Source organism: Talpa occidentalis, unplaced genomic scaffold, assembly GCF_014898055.3.
Source record: "Talpa occidentalis isolate TD23 unplaced genomic scaffold, MPIMG_talOcc4v2.1 talOcc4.7, whole genome shotgun sequence".
In the NCBI taxonomy this organism is placed as follows: domain Eukaryota; kingdom Metazoa; phylum Chordata; class Mammalia; order Eulipotyphla; family Talpidae; genus Talpa; species Talpa occidentalis.
Window position 1 is genome coordinate 106304605 of NW_023605083.1, and position 23501 is coordinate 106328105.

The 23501-nt window shown below is 37.6% G+C and overlaps 1 protein-coding gene across 9 annotated transcripts in view; it reads left to right on the forward strand.

Moving 5' to 3' along the window:
• The window catches only part of ACACA (acetyl-CoA carboxylase alpha), a 262049-nt gene that overhangs the window by 114871 nt on the left and 123677 nt on the right, over nucleotides 1-23501 (forward strand). For all 9 annotated transcript variants that reach the window (XM_054688839.1, XM_054688841.1, XM_037495224.2 and 6 more), the window contains 12 exons: nucleotides 843-993; nucleotides 1784-1887; nucleotides 3519-3600; nucleotides 4036-4181; nucleotides 5200-5350; nucleotides 6607-6741; nucleotides 7122-7268; nucleotides 7886-8074; nucleotides 8757-8857; nucleotides 10080-10168; nucleotides 15055-15179; nucleotides 22769-22882. In XM_054688839.1, coding sequence (XP_054544814.1) covers nucleotides 843-993; nucleotides 1784-1887; nucleotides 3519-3600; nucleotides 4036-4181; nucleotides 5200-5350; nucleotides 6607-6741; nucleotides 7122-7268; nucleotides 7886-8074; nucleotides 8757-8857; nucleotides 10080-10168; nucleotides 15055-15179; nucleotides 22769-22882 — 1534 coding nt within the window. The remainder of the gene's footprint in view (nucleotides 1-842; nucleotides 994-1783; nucleotides 1888-3518; nucleotides 3601-4035; nucleotides 4182-5199; nucleotides 5351-6606; nucleotides 6742-7121; nucleotides 7269-7885; nucleotides 8075-8756; nucleotides 8858-10079; nucleotides 10169-15054; nucleotides 15180-22768; nucleotides 22883-23501) is intronic.

Genomic DNA, 23501 nt, shown 5'->3' on the forward strand with positions numbered 1-23501 from the left:
GAGCTCTCCAGCACTGCTTATAGCTCTCTACTGCCAACTATGATATTCCACCATGTACTTTGAAAATGATTATTGTATCTATATTCTGTCTCCCTCAGGAGCCTATGATGTGTCTTGAGTCTGTGAGATGCATAAGTATTTGTTGAAGTAAGGATTTGCCCTATGAAGGGCAGACATTGGACAGAAATACACAGAAAAAAATCCCATAGTACTCAAAATGTTAAAATTAGATCATTTTACACTTAATTAGGAAGTAATGTAAGTAAAGAGCATGTCATTCCACTCATCTAAATACAGCTTCAAAGAAATACTTTAACATGCAGTGTCGGGCTGATGCCTGACTGTACCTTTTCATTGTATGGAAACCTTCAAATTCAGGTATAAAGATCTGTCAAAATTCATTGAACATTATACTTAAAAAAAGTATATTTTATTGCTTATAAATTATATCTTAATAAAGTAAATAAGACTGGAGGTGGGGAGACTTATGCCCTAATTCTGATTAGCCTGCAGTAAATAAATGGAATGATGGAAACCTTAGAGGTGAAAGCTGAGGGCAGTTGGCACATCATTTGGCCTGTACTCTATATAATGAAATGCGTGTGACTTGCTGATGTCCTGATAGTAATATCAGTCAAAATTCATAAACTGACTTCTTGCCAGTGCTCCAATCAGGAGTTCATGTGAATGAGCACACTTACATTTGCACGCTCATTTGTTATTGGTGTTGTCTGTCTCCTCTCCCTCTTAAGACTCCAAAGAAATGAAATGATACTCTAAACGATTACAGAAACACTAAAGCATGTGTTGCTAAAATGGATTTGCTTCTATTCTTCTTGCAGAAACATGGTAGTGGCTTTAAAAGAGCTATCTATTCGGGGTGATTTTCGAACAACAGTTGAATACCTGATCAAATTGTTGGAGACTGAAAGCTTTCAGTTGAATAGAATTGACACTGGCTGGCTAGACAGACTGATAGCAGAAAAAGTACAGGTGTGTATTTCTCCATTTGCACAAACAACTTCTACGATTGGGTTTTTATGGTGTGGAGTGTGATCAGTCCATGTCGCTAGATAAAATTTGATTCTAATGTAGATGCTTCTTGATCTACTTGGAAAAGTCTGAGTCAGTATAATTTTAGTACTCTGAGAGTTCCTGTACCTGGTGTTACACAGTCATTTTTTATGTTCTAACATTACGTCCTGAGTATATTTGAAAAGAGACATGCAGGGATTGAAATACTTCTTTTTACAAATTCTATGTTAAATCTGGTTCAGTTACCAACCCCAAGTACTGATGACCAGGGTCATTTAAATTAATAGAATTACCCCTGTTCCAAATGGCTAGGCTGTTCTAAATTATCCAAATTTTTATACAAAGTTATTAAATTCATGTAAATTATCTGCAGGCCCAGATTCTGGATATGCACTATTTTTCTTTGAGATTTTTCAGTAGCCAAATCTTTGTACCTTTCTGAATTTATTTCTAACAAAAGCTTGTTTTCAAGTTGCTTTTTTTTTTTGATTGGCTCAATGGAAATCTTAGGGACAACAGAGGGAAAGTTGTTTTTTTCATCTCTATTCAAATGAGGCCTCTGTTTAAATTCTAAAAATAAAATGTGTTTTTAACTCAATGTGAATGTGTTTTTAATCTCAAAAGTCATTTGTGCAATAAAGGTGAAAATTCTCAATGCTAGCTATTTCTTCACAACAAATTTGAACCTGTTGTAAATTGAGGGGGCCTGGTGACCATGCTTTTGATATACCCCCTTTCTTCCTTTCAGGCAGAACGACCTGACACCCTGTTGGGAGTTGTGTGTGGGGCTCTCCATGTGGCAGATGTGAGCCTACGTAACAGCGTCTCTAACTTCCTCCACTCCTTAGAAAGGTAGGTTTTGTTTCTTGTAGGCTGTGCAAGCTGACTGATCAGTGGTGTAGAGGATAGGACTGAAGCTCAAATGCATTTATTCCCTCTGTTCCTGGTTCTTTGTTATTCACTGACCATGGAACAGGGAAGAGAAGGGATGTAGGAGTTTATGGCAAATTATTTTGGTGCTGTAACTGCAGATAAATCAACTTATATCACAGTTAGAATATGTTGCTTTTTTTCAAAAACTGGAATCCAGCGGAAGTAAACATTCTGTCCTGTAAAAACACCAAATATCTCCAAACTCTGATCATGTAAATCTGGTGTTTCTTTGTAGCTTTGAACTCTGAATATTTCATATTACCTGCAGCACATTTCAGAATTAATAACTGAGGCTGATATTCAAGTTGACCTCATGAGACTTTCAAGTATGGGGTTAAACTAATTTTTTACATGGTTCTCAAGCCTATGCTCTGTCTTTGAGTCCCCAGAGGAATGATCCAAGGGACTAATCACTTTAAGACACTTTAATCACAGGCACTTTGTTTCCTTCTGTGTAGTTAGACTTCTATCAGCTACCTTTTGAGGTGTCTAAAAGGAAGAAAAGGAATAAAAATCTTTAAATTGAAACTGAGATTTCAATTCAAATCTTTTGATAAGTATCTTTACTTATCAAAGTTACTCTGATGCACTAAAGCCTTTAGAGCTCACATTACCCTGCTCTATTAAATCTAAATCCCTGAGTATTACTTTCAACTTCCTATATGCTTTGACCCCTTTCTACCAGTCCACTTTGTCTTATTTCTATTCTTCATCATGCAGTCTCTACCCTAGCTAAATGATTTCACTACTGATACACAAATGTAAAATCTCTTGTACAATTTCACCCTTCCTTTTAGCCTCGTTTTTAAAACTTGTATTTTGAAGTAATTTCAAACTTATAAAAGAGTGGTACCAATAGTGCTAACAACTTCTATATGTTCTTTACCTGGTTGATCTACTATTAATAACTGCCACACTTGTTTTATCACTTCCTCTCTTTATTATTATCAAAATTCTCTTGATAATGTTTCCCTTGTTGGCAATAAAGACTCCAAATAAAGTTTTTTATTTAAAGGTCCCAAATAAAATGCCAACTGGTAATTGTAGAGGAAAGTTGATTGTACTAGGCCTTTAAAAATTTTAATATTATTAATTTTCAAGAACAGGAAGTATATTCATATAGTTTAAAATTGATTCAAAAGGCTGAATATGTATATATAATGAAAAGTCACTCTACCTTTCTCTTCCTGGCCATTTAGTTTCCTTCCCTGTGTCAAAACCTGATCTTCTGTAGCCTTCTAGACATATTTGATAAACTTATATAGGCATATACATATAATATTTGTTTCTTCCTTCCCCCATTTTTGTGTTTACTTATGTTTTAGAAAATGAAGTTTGAATTAGTACATAAAAGGTTTAATTTTCTTTTTAATGACTGCATAATATTCTACTACATGGCTCTTTCATTATGTATCAGTCCCTTACTGGTTGTCCTTTAGATTGTTTCCAGCCTTGAGATGCTAGGAAGAATTGTAATCAATAAACTTTGAGGATCTCTCATAAATGTTTGGAACTTTCTAGAAGTATTTCTCATTTTACTGTTCTTTCAGGGGTCAAGTCCTTCCTGCTCATACACTTCTGAATACAGTAGATGTTGAACTTATCTATGAGGGAGTCAAGTATGTACTCAAGGTATGCTGAACCCAACTGAAGCCTAGCCTTATGTTTTGTCTTAATTTATTAGCTTTCGTTTCTGAGGTCAGGAGTTGGAGGGGAATTTTGGTTTGCCACAAGCTTAGGTGTTAGTGAAATTATAGCCATATGTGGCAATAGCCTAAAGTGGTATTTGATTCTATGGAAATGTTTTAGTTGTGCCTCAACTTTATAGATGTAGCTGAGAGATAAAGGAGAGAACATCTTGAGCAAGGAGGAGCATCTCAGGTCTCCCTGTTGGCTTGCAGTATGGCTGAGATGTGCCCATAGACCTTGAAGTGAAGGGTGCCAGGACTTGAATTTCCTTCCTCCTGATAGATTCTTCTTACTTATATCTGAGTTACTGAAATTTTGTCTGTGACTTCACTTAGGAGGATCATACTAACTTGCCCTTCTGGTTTTCATTCTCTATAGGTGACTCGACAGTCCCCCAACTCCTATGTGGTGATCATGAATGGTTCATGTGTAGAAGTAGATGTGCATCGACTGAGTGATGGAGGACTGCTCTTATCCTATGATGGCAGCAGCTATACCACATACATGAAGGAGGAAGTAGACAGGTGAATGACTGTTTGAGGTCCTTTTGCTGGTCATTACATCAAAGCTTCTTCTCATTTGTCATAGGAATTTTCCCAGTCCTTTTGGTACTTAACAAAGATTTTAAGAGTACAAAAAGTGGGCCTCCCTGGTGGCGCAGCGGTTGAGTGCTGGGTTGCGAAGCTGCCCGCAGCCTCTGCAGCGCCGGTTCGATCCCTGGCTGCTCCCCTGCCACCAGAGGAGGGTCCCACATGGCACGCAGACCTCTCCTGCCGCCCGCTTCTGACTGTACCCAGTGCTTGTATAAATAAATAAATCTTAAAAAAAAAAAAAGTACAAAAAGTGTTGGCAATTAAAAATACGTTCTCTCTGCCACTACAATGTGAGTGGACAATGAATATTAAGTTCCTGTCTTTATAAGCATCCATGGTTAATAGTTTCTTATATATTTCTGCAGAAATTTTATATACATATACAAGTTGCTTATATGTATATGTATACACTATGTTTTCTTTTAAATACTTTTGCAAATAACTTTTGAGTGCTGGTCTTTATTATTTTTTTTCTTTAACATGTGGACAATTCAACATTAATTATCAGTATTGTGACAGCAAAATGTACTGACCCGTGTAAAGTGCTAAGAACATTAACTGGGATCATAGTAAGGGTCCAAGAAGTGTTAGCTATTACATCATCATTGTCTTCAAGAGGTTTTTTTTTAATAGAGGTGTCTGTTCTTTTTAATGACTGTATAGTATTCCACTATATGAATGTGCTAAAATTTTTTAAATCTGAATCTTACAGAAGAAAATTCTGGTTATTTAGCATTCCACACACAGAATTTCTCTCTCTCTCTCTCTCTCTCTCTCTCTCTCTCTCTCTCTCTCTCTTCTCTGTGTGTGTGTGTGTGTGTGTGTGTGTGTGAGAGTGAATGAATGTACATGTGTGCAAAATAAATTTTTCCTTTTTTTTCTTTTAAGATCAACATTTTATTTTAACCTGCAGTGTTTTATTGGCTTACATACTTCTCTTATTTCCTAGATATCGCATCACAATTGGGAATAAAACCTGTGTGTTTGAGAAGGAGAATGACCCTTCGGTGATGCGCTCACCTTCTGCTGGGAAGTTAATTCAGTACATTGTGGAAGATGGAGGCCATGTGTTTGCTGGACAGTGCTATGCTGAGATTGAGGTTAGGGTGATAAATGGACTTTTCAGGCCTTGGGAGGGAAGGTAGGAAAAGGATTGGCTGAAATGGACTAGGACTGAAGAGTAACAGGAAATAGAAAGAAAACAGGATCTGTTGGTTTAATTGGGTTGTGAACCTTAGGATTTTAAAATAAATTAAAAGCTCACAGTTTTTCTTTGGTAGAGGAGAAAGCTCTAGCTCTATAAATACATGGTGGGTGACAACACTGAGTTAGATGTTGTGTTAAGTGCTGGTTATACAGAAAAAAATGATAGGTGAAATGGGGCCACAAAAGAAAGATGAAATGGAATGTGAATTCTAAGACAGCTAAGTACAGAGTGCAGAGGGACATCTAATGCATATCAAAGCAGGGCTAGTGGCTCTGGGGTAGGTAGTAAGGGAGTTCTTCCTGAAACAGGGAACACTAGATCTTAGTTTTAAAAGATAGGTATTAATAGACCAGGTGAGGGAGGGCAGGGAAGAATATTTAGAGTTGAAGGAACAGCATGTACAAAGGCACAAAACCAAGGGAGTATGGTATATTTAGTTAACTTCAAATACTTATTGATATTGTTTGAGAATGAACCAAGGTTTAATGGCAAGTGGCAAGCAAGGATGCTAAATAAATGATCAGGTGTGAGAACATAAAGTATCCTATAAGACTTACTAAGAAATTTAGACTATCTTGAAGGTAGTCAGGATTCATTGAAGAATTTCAGTGTAAAAGTAATATGATGAGATTTGGGCTCTAGAATGATTGCTTTTAGTGACCTTCTTGGAAGTGTATTGAGATGTGATAAGTGCCAGATGTGATAAGTGCCTAAATCAACAAATGGCAAAAGAAGATTTTGCTGGGCTTAGTAATCAGTAGATAAGTTAGAAAAAGGAATAAATAATGTCCCCATAGGTTTTGGCTTGGATATTTTAGGTAGATGTACAGAGGGAATACCTAGATTAAGAATATGAGGAGGTTAAATTTTACATCATTTGTAAGTACAGAGCAAAGCAAGTGAAAGCACAAACTGGACAAAATGAATTTAAATGTTAAAAACAGGAAAAGTTAGTAATTGTCATTAATCTGTAAAGCTGGATCCTAAGAGATTTTCTAATTGTTTGCCTTGGTAGTCCTTACAGATTTTGATAGATTACTTTTCTAGATTGAATTGCGTACAGTAGAACTTAGGTGCTAAGGAAAACTGGCCTTTGAATCATATTTCTGTGTAACGAGAGGTCAAACTCTATTTTATTTTTCATCGAAGGTGATGAAGATGGTAATGACCTTAACAGCTGCAGAGTCTGGCTGCATCCATTATGTCAAGCGGCCTGGAGCAGCTCTTGACCCAGGCTGTGTAATAGCCAAAATGCAGTTGGACAATCCCAGCAAGGTTCAGCAGGTGAGTAGAACTTTGCTTTGGCTGTTATGCTCCAAGAACTGATTATTTGGTGGAGGTAGATTAGAAGGATGATTTCAGGGTTTGGTTTGCTAGTTTTATTTCCTGAGCACCTTATCCCATCCCCTACCTCCTCCCAGCCCTGCCTAGATCTTATGTTTTTTTATTTGTGCCTATACTATTACAGAACTAGAAGTTGAAGAGTTACTATTACACTGAGATTAGTGATTTTATCATGATGCTTTCTCCGTTGACTTCCGTCTTTGTAGCTGGGTATAGTGAAGGAATATCTTGATTTTGAATGATGACTCTAAGATGCAGTGGTGTATTTGCACCCTTAGTACAAGGCACTGGATGACTTGATCTCTCATTGGGCTTGACAGGCTGAGCTTCACACTGGCAGTCTGCCACAGATCCAGAGCACGGCACTCAGAGGCGAGAAGCTCCATCGAGTGTTCCACTACGTCCTGGATAATCTGGTCAACGTAATGAATGGATACTGCCTTCCAGATCCTTTCTTTAGCAGCAGGGTATGAATCATTTCTCTTGGGAAATGGATTTACAAATAGGGTACCTGTCCTCTAAGATAGTTTGAAGTTGCATAAGGATTTTTTAAGAGGGAAGGAAAGAAAGCTGCTTGAAACTCACCCACTTTTTGATGTGGCATTTAAAGTCTTTAAATCCTTGCCTCTTACTCTGTCATTGACTTCACATTTCATTAGAAATTAAGCTAGAGGGCCTCCCTGGTGGCACGAGGGGGTTAAGCACCGCACTATGAAGCAATCCACAGCTTCTGCAGCACGAGTTCGATCCCTAGGCTGGTCAGAGAGAAACCCACATGGTGAGGCAGATCTCTCCTGTCTCGCCCACTGCTCCCCTCAGCAGTGTATTTCAGTCAATCTGCCTGTTCTGCTCCCCACTCTGTCTCTGGTGGATCCTCTCGCCCCCCTCATCTCTGGCCTGTACGCCAGCTCTTGTGTGCATAAATAAATCATAAAAAAAAAAGAAAGAAATTAAGCTAGAGAATAAGAGCAGTGTTGGATACTTATATTCCAGTTTCAGAGTACTATACGATAGTGAATTCAGACATATTTTATTTTGAGAGTTGTGTTGATTTTGTCTGTGGATCTTATCATTTCCTTCTCAGGTAAAAGACTGGGTGGAGCGGTTGATGAAGACACTCAGAGATCCCTCCTTGCCACTCCTAGAATTGCAGGATATTATGACCAGTGTCTCTGGGCGTATTCCCCTCAATGTGGAGAAGTCTATCAAGAAGGAAATGGCTCAGTATGCTAGCAACATCACATCAGTCCTCTGTCAGTTTCCTAGCCAGCAGGTATTTATAAGGGAACACTATTGTCATTTTCCACTGGCTACCAGTGCTGGAGTTCACACTGTAGAACTGTTTTCTGTCTGCATCCTTCTTACACACTGGATGTTGTGCTTTTGTAGTTTTAAGCATTGTGTGGATCACTAAAATGCCTCAGGACACAAGCCCAATAATGAAAGTACTATATGCGAAATGCATTCTCTGACCACACAGGCTTTAGAGGTTTGTGCCCTAATGGGACACAGACATAGGGGCTGTACCTTAATTAGAGATATTTTTGTAAATTTTAAGTAGAGTTTTATTATCAGAGATTTCTTGCTACCTCAACAGTATGCTTACCCTTTGCTTATAAAACAAATTTACTTGTGGGAAATAAAGTTAAGCCAGTGGGAATTAGTTTGAACCTTGACCTTAAGCATATCTTGCCTATTAGGGCCTCTGGTAGAGGGTAGTTTTTGTGATGCAATCATTAGGTCATCTGGGAACTGAAGAAAGGAGATGACTGTTGCTTACTTATTATAACAAGCCCCTAAACTGTACCTTGCTACTTCCAACTACTCCCAACATGTGAAAGATAGAAATCACTGTGTTATAATTACGAAGATTGCTAGTGGCAATGTTGTATAGACTAAAGCTTTGGGTCCCACTGTTGGGATGGGTTTCATTTTTTCCCTTTTTTATGCTTTAGATTGCCAACATCCTAGATAGCCATGCAGCTACATTGAACCGGAAATCTGAACGGGAAGTATTCTTCATGAACACTCAGAGCATTGTCCAGCTGGTCCAGAGGTAGTTACATATAGCTCCAGATTCCCAGACCTGTCCTTCTCCATGCCTTCCTTTCTTCGAAGTAGTCAAGAAGAGATTTACCTCAGGTTGAACTTAGAGAAATTACAAATTACTGTATAGCTTAGAAAATATCTTATGTTCAAAATATTTTAGAATTGTGAGCTCACTGTCAGACTCAGTATTTCTGATGATGTCTTCCTATTCTGTATCTATTGTGAAGGTACAGAAATGACAGTTTTCTTTTGCCTTACAGTTTTTTTTTTCCTCAAGTTTCAGATATTTATTATTCAGTATAAACCCCAACCCAAAACACCAACATGATTTTGTACATCCAGAGGGGAAATATTTCTTGGTTAAGTGGGAAATTGTGTGGATAACTTTTGGAAATCATTTCTTTTAAGCAGCTTTGTAGTGACATATTTCATTTAGAAGTCTGGACCTTCTTTCTTCAGTTTGCTGTGATCTAAATTCACTGAATAAAACTGGCATTGGGACCCATTTTTCACCCAAGGTTCTGAGATACTCTTCACTGGGACCCATTTTGTTCCAAGTTTCTGGGTTATTCTTTCTCTCCCAACTTAAATCTGCATTGAACAAAACCAGACACGTGATGTACTGCCCTGCTCATTACCTCCCACTCCAATAAATACAAAGAGGCCTGAAGCTAGAATGAGTCTTGGCCTGATCAAGGATCTGGTGGCACGTGGCTGCAAAAAAGAACTTGGGCCAGGTTTTCCTTACAGTTTTAAAATTCCAAATATTTCTTCTGGCATTGGGCCCAGTATGACATTTATTCCTCTTAGCTTATAGAGCCAACTGTTGTACTAAAGGGATATTAATGGAACTTTCCAACTTTAATATTCTCATAAATTTTTCAGATACTGTTAGCTAATTGAAGAATGTGGTAATCATTTCTACTTAGGAGGAGGAAATAAATCAGGGTACTGTTAAGTAGGGCTATTAAGAGATTTTATTTTTGTTTTGCTCTCATCTTTTCTCTTATAAAAACGCTGTCTATAGACAGATTTCTTTTAGACTGGGAATTTAAATTAACTGGTTGATTCCAGGCTAACTCCTGTCCCACCGTATATTCAAGGGAAAGCAGTTCAGTAGAAGGTCTAGAAAGTAAAACTTGGCTCTGGGTTTATTATTAAATATCTGTTATTTAATAGAGTTGTTAGTCTGTCTGGTTTTGCAGCAGAGTAATCTTCTGTTTGATTAGGTACCGAAGTGGCATCCGAGGGCACATGAAGGCTGTGGTGATGGACCTGCTGCGGCAGTACCTGCGGGTAGAGACACAGTTCCAGAACGGTAAGCCCTTTCTGAGGATTCTGTGTGTCAGAAAGTTTCCCCGTAGTACTGTGCAACAGCTGAGCCACTACATCCTGTCACTAATACTTGCTGCTAACAAATTCTTCTTCCTTTCACCACTGCCTTAAAAACAAAACCTTCATATCCCACTAGTGCCAAAGAATAACAACAAAACAGTTTGATGAGATTGTGAATCCTGTATGCTTCTGGGAAAGGGCTGAAATAATTTTTCTAGTAGAGATTAACATTCCTTGTTGACATCTTCTTGACCTTGTACAACGAGAGTTGGCTGAATCATGACCGGCTGAAATTGAGGGAGCCTATCTGAAGAGCTTGGCTCTCAGCAGCTAATCCATGGATTGAACCATAGGCATCTGAAAAGGTTCAGACTTTCCAGTCTTTTCACTCTATCATTTAGGGGGAATTTATCCCAGGCTTTCTCTGAAGAGCTTCACTAAATGATGTGTAAAGTGTCTAAATGTGAAACACCCTGGTTAAAATTTTAAAGTTATGTACTGCAGATACTGCTTTCTGCCACAAGATGGCAATGAAACACCACAGCATTGGAAATAAGACTTTTTTCCTTGGTCAGTTTTGCTCCCTTTTGTGTCTGTTGAAGGATGGCTTTGCCACTCATGGCCAGCAAAAATCCTCAAGAAAATTTTTCCAGCAATGTGTAAACCAACACATCTCTACAAAGTTAACTTTACCCCACTAATGCAAGCTTGATTGCTATCAGAGAAACCAATTAATATTATTTGTCATGTGGTATATTAAAAAAGGAAAAACACATGATCCTCCTATTTAGATATAAGGCAAAAAAGCATTTGACAAAATTTAACATGTATTCATGATACACTCTTGGCAAATGAAGAATGAAACTGACCTTTGATTATGTTAAGGTCTCCCACAGGAAGTCTACAGGGTACATTATACATTGTGGTAAAATATTGAAAGCATTTTTAAAATTAAGGGTAAGACAAGGACAGCAGCTAGCTCTGCTTCTCTTCAGCATCATATTGGATGTCCTAGCTAGGGCAGAAAGACAAGGAAAAAAAAAACAAAAGGTATCAGGATTGGAAATAAAGGAAATAAAGCTTCCTTTATGAGATATGATGTCCACCTGGAAAACCTTAAAGAATCTACATACTTATAATTAGAATCAATTAAAGTCAAACAGGTTGTTGGATACAAAATCAATATACAACATTCAAATTTATTTCTTTATAGTAGAACAATCAGAAAAACAGTTCAGAAAAAATATGCCACAAAATAGCAAGTCAGAATATGAAACACTCCATAAGTCTAACACAAAAAAAACCTCTCTGGAGAGAATTATAAACCACAAATAATAAAGAAGATCCCAATAAAAATCATGGCCTTGGATTGGAATATATGCTTGCAAAGTGTTTATCCTCCCTGACTTCATGTGTAGATTTATTGATCTTCTAATAAAAATTTTACTATAGTATTTTTGTTGAATCTGTCAAGCTAATTCTATAATTTACATGAAAGAGAAGTCTAACAATAACCAAGTTACTTTTAAAGAAATGCAAGGTGGAGAGATTTATCCAGTTAAATATTATGATTTAATATAAGGCCATATTAATGAAGAGATTGTGATGTTGGTATAAGGACAAATTAATAGGTCAATGAAACATAATCCAGAAAGAGATCCACACATACATGAAAACTTACTCTATGACAGAGCAGACATTGTACATTATGGGGGAAAGATAGACTTTTCAATAACTGACAATGGGAAAATGTAAAATAAAAAAATAAAATATTTTATTTGTAAAATAAAAAACTAAAACCAAAACACAAGAAATTGGATCCATATGTTATGCCACACATATAAAAATCAATTCCAGATGTACTAAATAGACAAAACTAAAACTTTAGGAGAATGTCCTTGTGATATATGGATAGAGAAGATTTTGTCAATCAAGACACAGCAAGTGCAAATTATATAGGAAAAGGGTTATTAGTTCAACCCTAATATAGAATTTTTCGTGAAAAGATACTGTGAAGAAACTAAAAATACAAGCCACAAAGTAGGAGATGATTTTTTTTTAAAGATTAATTTATTTATACATACAGAAACTAGGGTATAGGCCAGAGGTGCAGGAGGGTGAGAGGATTCACCAGAGACAGAGTAGGGAGCAGAACAGGCAGATTGACTGAAAACACTGCTGAGGAGAGCGGCGGGTGAGACAGGAGAGGTCTGCTGTGTCATGTGGGTATCTCCCTGGCTGGCCGGTGATTGAACTTGTGCTGCAGAGGCTGTGGATAGCTTCATAGTGCTGTGCTTAACCCCTTGCACCACCAGGGGGGCCCAGGAGATGATATTTAGAACTAACAAAGGATTAGTGTCTTGAATATTTAGAGAACTGCTATGAGTCAATAAGTGACTCAAAAGAAAACTAATAGAAAAGCAGGCAAAAGGTAATTCACAGAAGAGGAAGCACAAATGATCCATAAACTTATGAAAAGATGCTTAATCTAATCACTAATTAGAGAAACATGTTCCAAAACCACAACAAGATTGGCAAAAATTAAAAGAAAAAAAATATTTAATTGCTTCTCTAAGCAGAAATACACATTTGGTGTAACTACTTTGGAAAATGGTTTGTCAACATCTAATAGAGTTGAATTTTTTTATATTCCTCAACCTAGCAATTTCACTTTTGGGTAATATATTCTAGAGAAACAGTTAAACATGCTTGTTAGGAGGCATGTACAGAGCTATATGGGATAGCATTATTCAAAATAGCAAAAAAAAAAAAAAAAACCAGAAAGCAATTCAAATGTACACAAGTATAGTTGAATTTCAGCATACTCGTACAGCCATTTATTATATAACAGTGAACAAGGATGAATCAAGGTATACCTGTAAACAAAAGGCTGAATCTTAAAAACAGTGTTGAGGATGAGAAATAAGTAACTGAAGGATCCATTAATAATGATTCCATTTTATGAAGCTGAAAAACAAAAATGAAACTTTCATCCATTTGTGATAAATGTAAAGAAAAGCCAATGAATAATTAACATAAAATTCCAACTTAGTTTCTGAGGAGTACACAGTCCTTCAAAGATACTAAAAATGTTCTATTAAGGTAAATGGTAGTTACTTAGGTGTTTGTTTTTTGTATATTACATAGAAGTTTATTTTTTATTTTTTATTTATTTTTTATTTATGCACACCAGAGCTGGGGTACAGGCCAGACGTGCGGGGGTTGAAAGGATTCATCAGAGACAGAGCGGGAAACAGAACAGGCAGATTGACTGAAGTACACTGCTGAGGGGAGCAGCAGGCGAGTCAGGAGAGGTCTGCTGCGCCATGTGGGTTGCTCCCTGGCTGGCCGGGAATTGAACTCATGTTGCAGAGGCTATGGACAGCTTCATAGGTTGTGTCTTAACCCTTGAGCCAGCAGGGAGGCCCCTATTACATAGACGTTTTTAAAAAGAGTACACTCGGTATCATTGCTTTCTTTCTGCTTAATATCTGCCTTCCCCCTGGGTAAATTTTTTATTTTCCCTCATCCTAATAATTTATATACTAGGATATATTTCCATTGGCACTTCAAAGCTAAATCTTGGTAGGGAGAAGTAAGAATTTCCCTAAGACACCAATTTTTAAAAAAGCATCTGTTTTGTTGTACATGGGTTTTTAATGAAGGTGGCAGCTCTAGATTTCTCATATCCTGTAAGGATAATCATCTACTCTTTTTCAAATGTATTTTGGGAAAAAAAATACTATGTTAACCTCTAATATTTAAAACGGGTAAAAGCAGAGTTGCCCCGATTGAATGTACTTAGTTGTCAGTAATCCATGGTAATGCAGTTTGAATGCCACTGTTTGTAGGTTAATGTAGATTCTGGGCTGAGGTGATAATCCTTTAGTATTTTCATGATTTCATAAAATTCTGGCCCTTGAGACTATTCAAACACTAAATCTCTTTTTCTTGGGAATTTAATTCTAAGGCAAGCTTTTTCTAAAGAGCTGAATATTACTTAATATCCCATGGTAGATATCACTACAATATACCTGAAGCTTGTGCTTCATTGGAAAACATAGATTTCCTAGCCAGAACTAACTTACCCCTGGTGGCCTTGTGAAAGGCCAGTGAAAATATACATAACTTAGTCTCCCTACAGACCTTTCGACTTAATGCAAGGTTCTCCTTGATCTATGCCTTAGCCTGGATTTAGAATTCATAGCTGTTCATGGATTTACAGGGGGAGGTATTGATTCCAAAGGTAGCAACCATACTTATGTAGCCTTTGATGTTTGTTTGTTGGGGTTTAATTTTTGTTCTGAAACTCTTCCTTCTATTTAGGATGAAACATTTTCAGTGAATCAAACTTGAAACCAAAATCTCAAACTGGAATAGATTTTAGAAAGCATCAGGTTTAGTGGTATTAGCATCTCTTTCTAAGTAGTGGAACCGCCACTAGTCTAGAGAAGTCACTCCAGGAAGCTTCAGTGAAAAGAGTAGAGGTGCAGTGTTTGCAGTTATCCTCCAATCCATTAGTTCTAAGGCACACGTTCCCACAATCTCCACACACACACACACACACGCCCTTTTTTTTTTTTTTTTTTTTTATGAAATTAAGGCTGAGAGAGGAAAATATCCTGCCCAGGAGCACATAGTAAATTGGTAATAGAGCCCAACTTGAGCCCAGGTCATAGCAATTTTCCTGTATCCTAATCCAGAGTTCCTTTTACTAAACTACACTGCCAGTTCTGTACAAATCCATCCAAAATATTCATCAGCTGTTTCTTCTCACTGCTTATTAGGGGAATTACAGACACTAAGAAGCAAACCACATGTAAACTTGAACATCCGTGGCTTAGGATCAATTCTTTTTGCTTCTTGTAGGTCACTATGACAAATGTGTGTTTGCCCTTCGGGAGGAGAACAAGAGTGACATGAACACGGTACTGAACTACATCTTCTCTCATGCTCAAGTCACCAAGAAGAATCTTCTGGTCACAATGCTTATTGTGAGTACCATTTCTCAGATTGCATAGAATGGTCAATTATTTTAAAAAAGAATTTTTCCTGTCAGCTGTAGTCAGAGGAAAAGTTCCTGTCTTTATAATTGTGGGATGAGTGGGGCTTGGGTTGTAGATTAAGAGTTACTCACGTCTGACTTTGTCCTTGACCTGAAGGAACCTGCTCCAGTCAGTAAAGGATTGCTCTGGCCGTTATGCATATAATCATGCACAGGGACTCAGATATCATTGTTCTCCTTTGGGATACTCTCTGCTTCCCCATTCCTGCTGTCATTTATGACCATAGCAATCTGAGTCTCATGTAGCCAGTGTACTCTTTTTTATTATAATTTATGCTTTTTCCATGAATAGAAGCAGTGGCTCTTACGTCTAAACTTAAACACAAAAACAACCATTAAAAGTCTAGACCTTCCCACCCCCCCCAAAGACATTTAAATTTTCTTTGATCCCTTTTTTATTTAATTTATTAGGAAATCTAGCTCAGAACACTGTATTGGTAGTAGATCAATGCTTTTGGACTCTTAACCTGGTAATAATGAGCATTAGTAGCAAGTGGAAATGAGAGGTGATGTCATTAAATGTGAGTAGATCTAATGTACATTTGATCAGTGGAGTAAAATTTTGGGGACTTAAGGGTTTTTAAAGATGATTTGCAAGTCCTTCATGCCTAGATTTTTCTGGTTGAGTCTATGAATAAGAACAATAAGACTATCTTAGTCCCTCATGCCATGAACAATTACCTTGTGTTGCATGTTTATCTTTTTGGGTACTATAGTACCTTTTTGCTCCTAGAGTTTCCTTTCTTGTCCTTTTGTGGAATTGGCATTCTTGATACCTTAATCCCATCATTTCTTCTGGAAGAGAACAAAACCCCATGTAAATCTTCACTGCTATTTTTTTTTTTTCATAGTTCAGAATGAAGGGAAGCTATCTACCTTACATCTCTAGTTAACCACAGTGCCATTCCTTCATCTGCCTAGCTGTTTAACTCAAGGATATAACATTTTTAAAAATAGTGACTTTTAAAAATGTGTAATTACAGGGAGAGCTCATTACTTTTCTTACCCTGGAATGACTGGATGTTGGGAATCCACAAGATGCATTTGAAAAGAAAAAAAAAAATCATTACTAAATAATATTTCAACTTCCCCAAGTGACAAGATTCAGCAAAGTGATATAATTGGCTGAAAAAAATTAGCAACCTGCTGGGTTTTTTTTCTCAGTCAAAAGAGGAAAGAAATCTCTGACTAGATTTTTTTTTTTTTAATTTTAATACAAGGGTTGCTAATTCTCATTTGGATAAAGCCAATATTTTCTGGCAGAAAGGAGTAATGATGAGGGAGTAGAAGACTGTCAGTTTGGACCTAAAATGGGTTAGAATTTGCCTTTTTAGGAAGCTAATTATGGTGAGTTTTTCATTTTATTATGATTACCTTTTTAAGGACTTAACAGTTTTCTACACTAAAAATAGACCAAAGCCCAGAATCCTTGGAGCAGCAGAAGAGTAATGATCGTCCAAGACTGTCGCTGGGTTTCTTAAATTCTAATTTGTAAGATATAGGGGCTTGGCTCGCTCCTTTTGCGGAGTGATTGTAAGTAACGCTTGCCTTAAGAATCTCATTATTGGAACACGGAGCCATATTTCCTCTGAGAATTCTGGAGTAGCTTTGAGCCGGGGCTGTTCATTTCTCAAGTAATCACGCTGGTGTGATGGAGAGAGAAAATGGCAGCTGTTCGGAGCTCAGGCCTTCAATTTTCTTCAGAGTCCAGTCACTCAAGTGTGTAATTACACGGGGGGTGCTGCAGAGGCGTTGGGCCCTGTCAGAGAACTGGTTTGAGGCTTTGCTTTCTGCTTTTGCCAGTCAGGACAGGCAGAAGCCAATGGGACTCTGACTTGCTGCTGTTCTTTTTTCCCCACCTTGTCATCCTGATTACTTCTTACCTGCATGGATAATACCCAAACTTTCTTTCCAACAGGCTGAGCTCTTTGGAGAAAAGAGCTGTTTATTAGTGTTTGGTTTTGGATGAATAGGACAGATAGAAAGGGAAGAGGAAGAAGGATGAAGATGTGAATGAGGAGGATGAATTTATTTTTTTATTTTGTGACCACATTTTTCTTTAAAAAACAAAGTTGATATACATAGTAGGACCTGTAATCTTTCTTACCATTTAAGTTTCTTTTGTAATATCACTTCATCTTAGGGATTTGGAAATTAGCAGCTTAATTGATGTGACTGAGCTGAGGCAGCTAACAGTGACTTAATGAGAAGGGATGAAAGCTCAATAAAAAGATTTCTGATCTGATGTCACTGAGTGCCAGGCATGGCTTCTCCTTCTTGGCAATGGTCAGGCACACACACACCCCCGCCCCCCTTCTCCCTTCACCCTGAATCTGTGCTATTGGTGGTAGCTGGAAAAAGGACCATTTTAATTGTTTGGATTACTCTTTCTGCAGGCCTTATTGTCTCTTACATGGTAGCATTTTATTCCCCTACCTTGTGTTCTCTGTTGGCTTTCCTTTCTTTGCTTAACTTTGCCTTCCTGATAGATTGTTATGTGCCCAGCATTCCAATTTCTGCTTTCTAGAAGTAGGAGTGTTGATGGTGTGCTTTGCTGAGCTAGATGGTGATTTCTGGGGTTTTTGAACCTAGAGGGAGGGATCAAGAAAAATCAGACATCTGTGAATTAAAGTTACAGAATGTGGGCTGTTCCTGTGAAGAAATGCCTTCATCCCCTCCAGGGATGCCTAGTGGTAACTTGCCTCAGGGATGCTTGAGCAAATTTCTTCTAATCTTTCACCCTATCTGGAAAGCAAAGCAAACTATTAAATAAAATGCTAAGGTCCTGTCAAGTTTTCTCCATTTGGAGGAACATTGTGCCACCATTAAAAACCGTAAGTTTATTTTTTGAAAACGCTTCTTCTTTTAATTTTGTAGGATAAAACTTAGAATTCAGAACATTATGTTTACTTAGAGATATTTTAGGAACTATGGCCAAGCAAGGAATTTGATACCAATAAAAAAAAAAAAATCCTCATAGCTGTCTAGGTGGCAAAGAACATACCCAAGGCCACCCTAATGCTGAGCAGTCTTCTCACTAGTAATACCTGGCACTGCCCTTGTGAACATGATGATGTCACCGGGCTTCCTTGTGAGCAGTGCTATGCCTGTGAGCCTGGTTTGATTTAAACAGAGAGTATTTAGAGTGCTGATCAATTTCTTGCCTCTTCCTCTTAACGGTACTGTAAATAAATTTGTCCAACATTTAAGAAGAAAAATCTTTCACAGTGGGGCCTCCCCGGTGGCTCAGCGGTTGAGCGCTGGGTTGCGAAGCTGCCCGAAGCCTCCACGGTGCCAGTTCAATCCCCGGCTGCTTCCCGGCCACCGGAGGAGGGTCCCACATGGCGCGCAGACCTCTCCTGCCGCCCGCTGCTCCCCGCAGCAGTGTACTTCAGTCCCTCTGCCTGCTCTGCTCCCCGCTCTGGTGAATTCTCTCACCCTCCCGCGCTTCTGACTGTACCCAGTGCTTGTATAAATAAATAAATAAATAAATCTTTAAAAAAAAAAATCTTTCCCAGTGAACCCAAGTTTACCGAATAAAGGTAGTGCTAAGAATTTCTTGTTAAACCTGTTTTGTAACGTCCTTGGAATGTCAGGAAGTCCAGTTTTGGCTAGAAGCAGCTACCATCCGTTGCTGATATTGAGACTACTGCCTCACTGAGCTGAACAATAGTTAATGTCCTGAGAGCATTATGTATTCTTTTCATTTTGAATTGCCTACAAATCTTAGGATGCTAAGGTCAAGTTGTACTATACTGAGTTCTTCTGGCACAACTGTGTCATTTCGGCTATAGTTTAGTCATTTAAGCATGTTTGATATATTTCTGCAAATTTGAAATATCCCCTGTGGTTAGCAACCATCTGGGTTAAGAAAAATCAAGCAATAACTGAGGTACCAATCTTAACCATTGCTAATAATTTTCACTTTGGGCTGCATATTGATGCAAATGACCTATATCCCCAAAATTAGCAGATGGGCTTTTAAAATGAATCTCTTTATGTTGAGGAGACACAACTTCTTAACCAGTCATGTAATATTATTGTTATAAAATTGTTACCAGTGTTCGGTAGTATGTTAAGCTGTCCAGTTGACCAGAGGAAGCCCGCCTCTAGTTCAGGGCCATGGCTTCCTTTTTTTTTTTTTTTTTTAATTTTTTTTTAGTTAGTTAGTTTATTTATTTATTTATTTTACATCATTATTCATTTTTAAACAATATTTGCTTTACCCCACCCCTTCAGGTGTAGTCCCCAAGAGTTTCCTTCCCCAGTGCACCCGTGCACCATCACCTCAGTCCCCTGTGCTCCTCCCTCCTTCCCTCCCTCTGATCCCTCTCCCTCCTCCTCCCCTGCAGTGTGTCTCGGATTTACAATTGTCCGTTTTTGCTTTGTTGTGTTTTGTACTGTGATTATTTTTTTACACCGATGTCTTATTTGGTTCCCCTATATTCCTGCTATAAGTGAAACCATCCAGTATTTTTCTTTATCCTTCTGGCTTAACTTCACTGAGCATAATGCCTTCTAGTTCCATCCATGTTGCTGTGAAGGGCATGAGTTTATCTTTTTTGATTGCTGAATAATAGTCCATTGTGTATATATGCCACATCTTCTTGATCCAGTCATCTATTTTTGGGCATTTGGATTGTTTCCAAGTTTTACCTATTGTAAATAGTGCTGCAATAAATATAGATGTACAGGTGTTCGTTTGAATCAATGTTTTTGTGTCCTTTGGGTAGATCCCTAGCAGTGGAATTGCTGGGTCGTATGGTAGCTCCATTTTTAGTAGACTGAGGAACCTCCAGACAGCTTTCCATAGTGGTTGGACCAGTTTGCACTCCCACCAGCAATGTAGGAGAGTTCCTTTTTCACCACATCATCGCCAACATTTGTTGTTGCTTGTTTTTTTGATATGTGCCATTCTTACTGGTGTAAGGTGGTATCTCAATGTGGTTTTAATTTGCATTTCCCTGATTATAAAGGATGTTGAACATTTTTTCATATGCCTGTTGGCATGGCTTCCTTTTGGATGTTTGCATCTCAGGATACCTGGTTTTGATGAACAGAATGGTCTTCCATCTCTTTCAGGACCTGAGCATGGTGTCTAGGTCAAGCACAGGAGACAATTGAAAAGGTTGCTCTACACTTAATTTTCCACTGCCAATCTTTTCCTTGGTACTAATGGTGGCAATGGAGAAAATAACATTTGAATAGAAAATTTCCAAGGCAGGATAAACTAATGGAAGTGTAGTGGTTTATTCATACTGTATTTCACATCCCAGAATAGTCTGGTTTCTGTACTTTATCACAAGGAGCCCAGGAAGATTGTCAGTTGGTGATTGTGACCGAATAATTACTTCCCTATTATTTGCTCTAATCTCCATAGTTCACTTTTTTTTTAAACAGATAGGGTTCCTACTTCCCTACCCTCATTTTCACTCCCTTTCAATCTTATAGTGGAAAGATAAAATGAGAAAGTGGTTTTAAAAAAAGTGATTTTGTCTGTTTTGTTATGTTTTGTTTTTTTTAAGTCATACTATCATCTATAATTAAGCAGGAGGATAATTCCATTTTTCTTTATTCTTAAAAAGTAAATCTGATTTCCTTTAAAGGGAGAACATTGCCTGTCAAATCTAATACAGATGGGGTAGGTGGCTAGTATTCTTACGTTGTCATGTTGGTTTCTGTTATTAATGTTGAAACTGTGGGTATTTGCACAGTCGCTGAGTTGTATTACCCAGGATATGTCCCAGATTTTAGATCTTTTGTGAGTCATTCTCATGGTTGAAGTACCTCAGGATTATGTTTTCTCTATTAGGAACATTAGGAGAGTGGAATGTAAGTAGGAAAAACTTAATCTTGATTTCCCTACCCACTGTAACCTGTCTCTTTTACCTATTCTGTCTCTTTATGGTCTTGTCTTTGGTGATTTTATATATTCCCTTGAAATTCTGTTTTGCTTATTAATTCTCAACAACAAGAAACTTACTTGCATTTACTCTCTTCTTTGCTGTTATGCCCTTGAATAGGTGTAACAGGTCATGCCCAACCAAACTCTGGGTTTATATTCACTTCATTAACAACTTCTCTTTTTCCCACTCAGATGAGTAATTTCTTTCTACATTTAATAGGTGAAAGCAATACTTGTATTTCCTTAATTATAAATCCCATCTTGTGTTTTATGACTGGACAATTGAAATAGACCTCTGGTTGGTGGATTGGAAAAAACAGAAAATGCTTCTTAAGATGTTCGAGAAACATGCTGAATATTCCAAAACTGTTTACCTTTGTGACATGGAAGGTGGTAGAGTTGTGGAAAAAGTGTTTTGGGAAATGCTTATGTGGGCCAAATGCTTTTATTTATACAGTCCTTTATCACAGGATAAAGGACTGAAAAGAGTATCCCTGAAATGGCAGGTTAAGTGTGAAATGGAGATTCTTCAAGAAAGGACTGATAATCAACAGTAGAGAGAAGATTAAAAAAGCAGCATCAGGAAGTCTTTTGGGATCTGGTCATCTTTCATGTCCTATTGATAGTACAGGGAGATTAAAATTTCACTAATATATAAAGGCAATTATTTCAAACTCCAAGTAGAGGGAACTACAACTAAATGATTATGTTTTATATGGTGTGGTATTAAGAATTACTATAAATAGCTGCAAATTGCAAAGGACAAACATGCATAAAAACTGCATCTGCAGTGTTTTTAGCTTATATAAAAATTACTTTGCTGATGGATGAATTTAAGGAATAAACTGATATTCCAGTCCAAAAAAAATATTTTTCTCAAGCTATAATTGAGGTTTTTGCCTTAACAATTTTTAATTTTTAGGAAAGGATTGATCCAATCCTGAATAAACCATAGATTGTATAGCAGCAGTTTGCTTTTCCCCCTCTAATCCAGCTAAGGATTCACCATGTTTAGATGTCCTGGGATGACATTTGGTACAAGGGGATAAATGATTTTTGGCCTTTGTCAGAATATGTGATGGTGTTTTTATTTACTGTCTATTTATAAATAAATAATTTGCTTTTGTGTTTCTGTTTTGCATCCTCCTGAAATGCCAAACATTTGCTGAATGAAAACCATAAAGAGAGGTTCCTTTTTGCCTTATTCTGCCTTTTTCCAAAAGTGGAAGACAGAAGTCTTTAGTACATGTTTATTTAATATCTCTTAAATCTTTGAGACATCATCTGTAATTCTTACTCAGAGTCCCCCTTAACCCCTTTTAATGGCCTCCGAGATGATTTCTTCTATGTTAAAAGTGTAGTGCTGATTTATAAAAATACATTAGGCATTTTGAATCTGAATGACTTGAGTGATTTGGACTTCTTCCTAGCAGCAGCTTCCTCTGGGATCTTCTTTCCCACATTGTTTACAATAAAAGTAACAAGAGGTATGCATTTTCTAGCCAATCTACCTATGTTTACTTTGTTTTTATTCCCTTTTCCAATTGCAAAGTCCTGTCCACCTCATTCTTTTTAAGTGGGTGTGTACGTTCTTCTTTTACATGAACTATTAGGATCAGTTGTGTGGTCGGGACCCTACCCTCACTGATGAGCTGCTGAATATCCTCACAGAACTAACCCAACTCAGTAAGACAACCAATGCGAAAGTGGCACTTCGAGCACGCCAGGTAAGGACATGAGCTTGTGGTTTTGAGGGAGGGATGATTTTTATAAGCTGGCAGTCCCACCTGCAATGAACTTTTTACCCAGTCACCTTATGAAGATTATATAATTTTCTTTGTATGTCTTACTGAATTCAGAACAACTGTTTTTATTTGATATATATTTTTTAAAGAGAAAGGGAAAGATTAACGTTGAGTCTTTTAAAAATAGCCCTTTTCCCATTATTAAATACTGGTATCATTCTCTACACTTCCTAGTAGTCTGTGATAGTAAACCAGGGTCATGTGGAGGAAAGGAAACTGAGGGGAGGCAACACACTCAATATTTCTTACTTCTTGAAGAAAACTTAGAAGCAGACGAAAACTTCTTAAGTGTACAGCAAAAAATCAAGTGTGGAAAGCAGAAAGATAATGAAATGAATCTTAGGCGCTAGCAATCAGAACAACCCCAGAGAAGTCCAGTTAGTTTCACCCTATAGTCTTCATTTCCATTCCAAAAGGTTTCAGCAGGGAAGCTGCGAGTTGGCTCTCCCTTTGTGTTGCAGTGCTTGGGCATTGACAAGGAAGCAGCATTTGAAGCTGTTCAGTGACCTTCTGCTTTCTCTACAATTGTATCCATGTCACT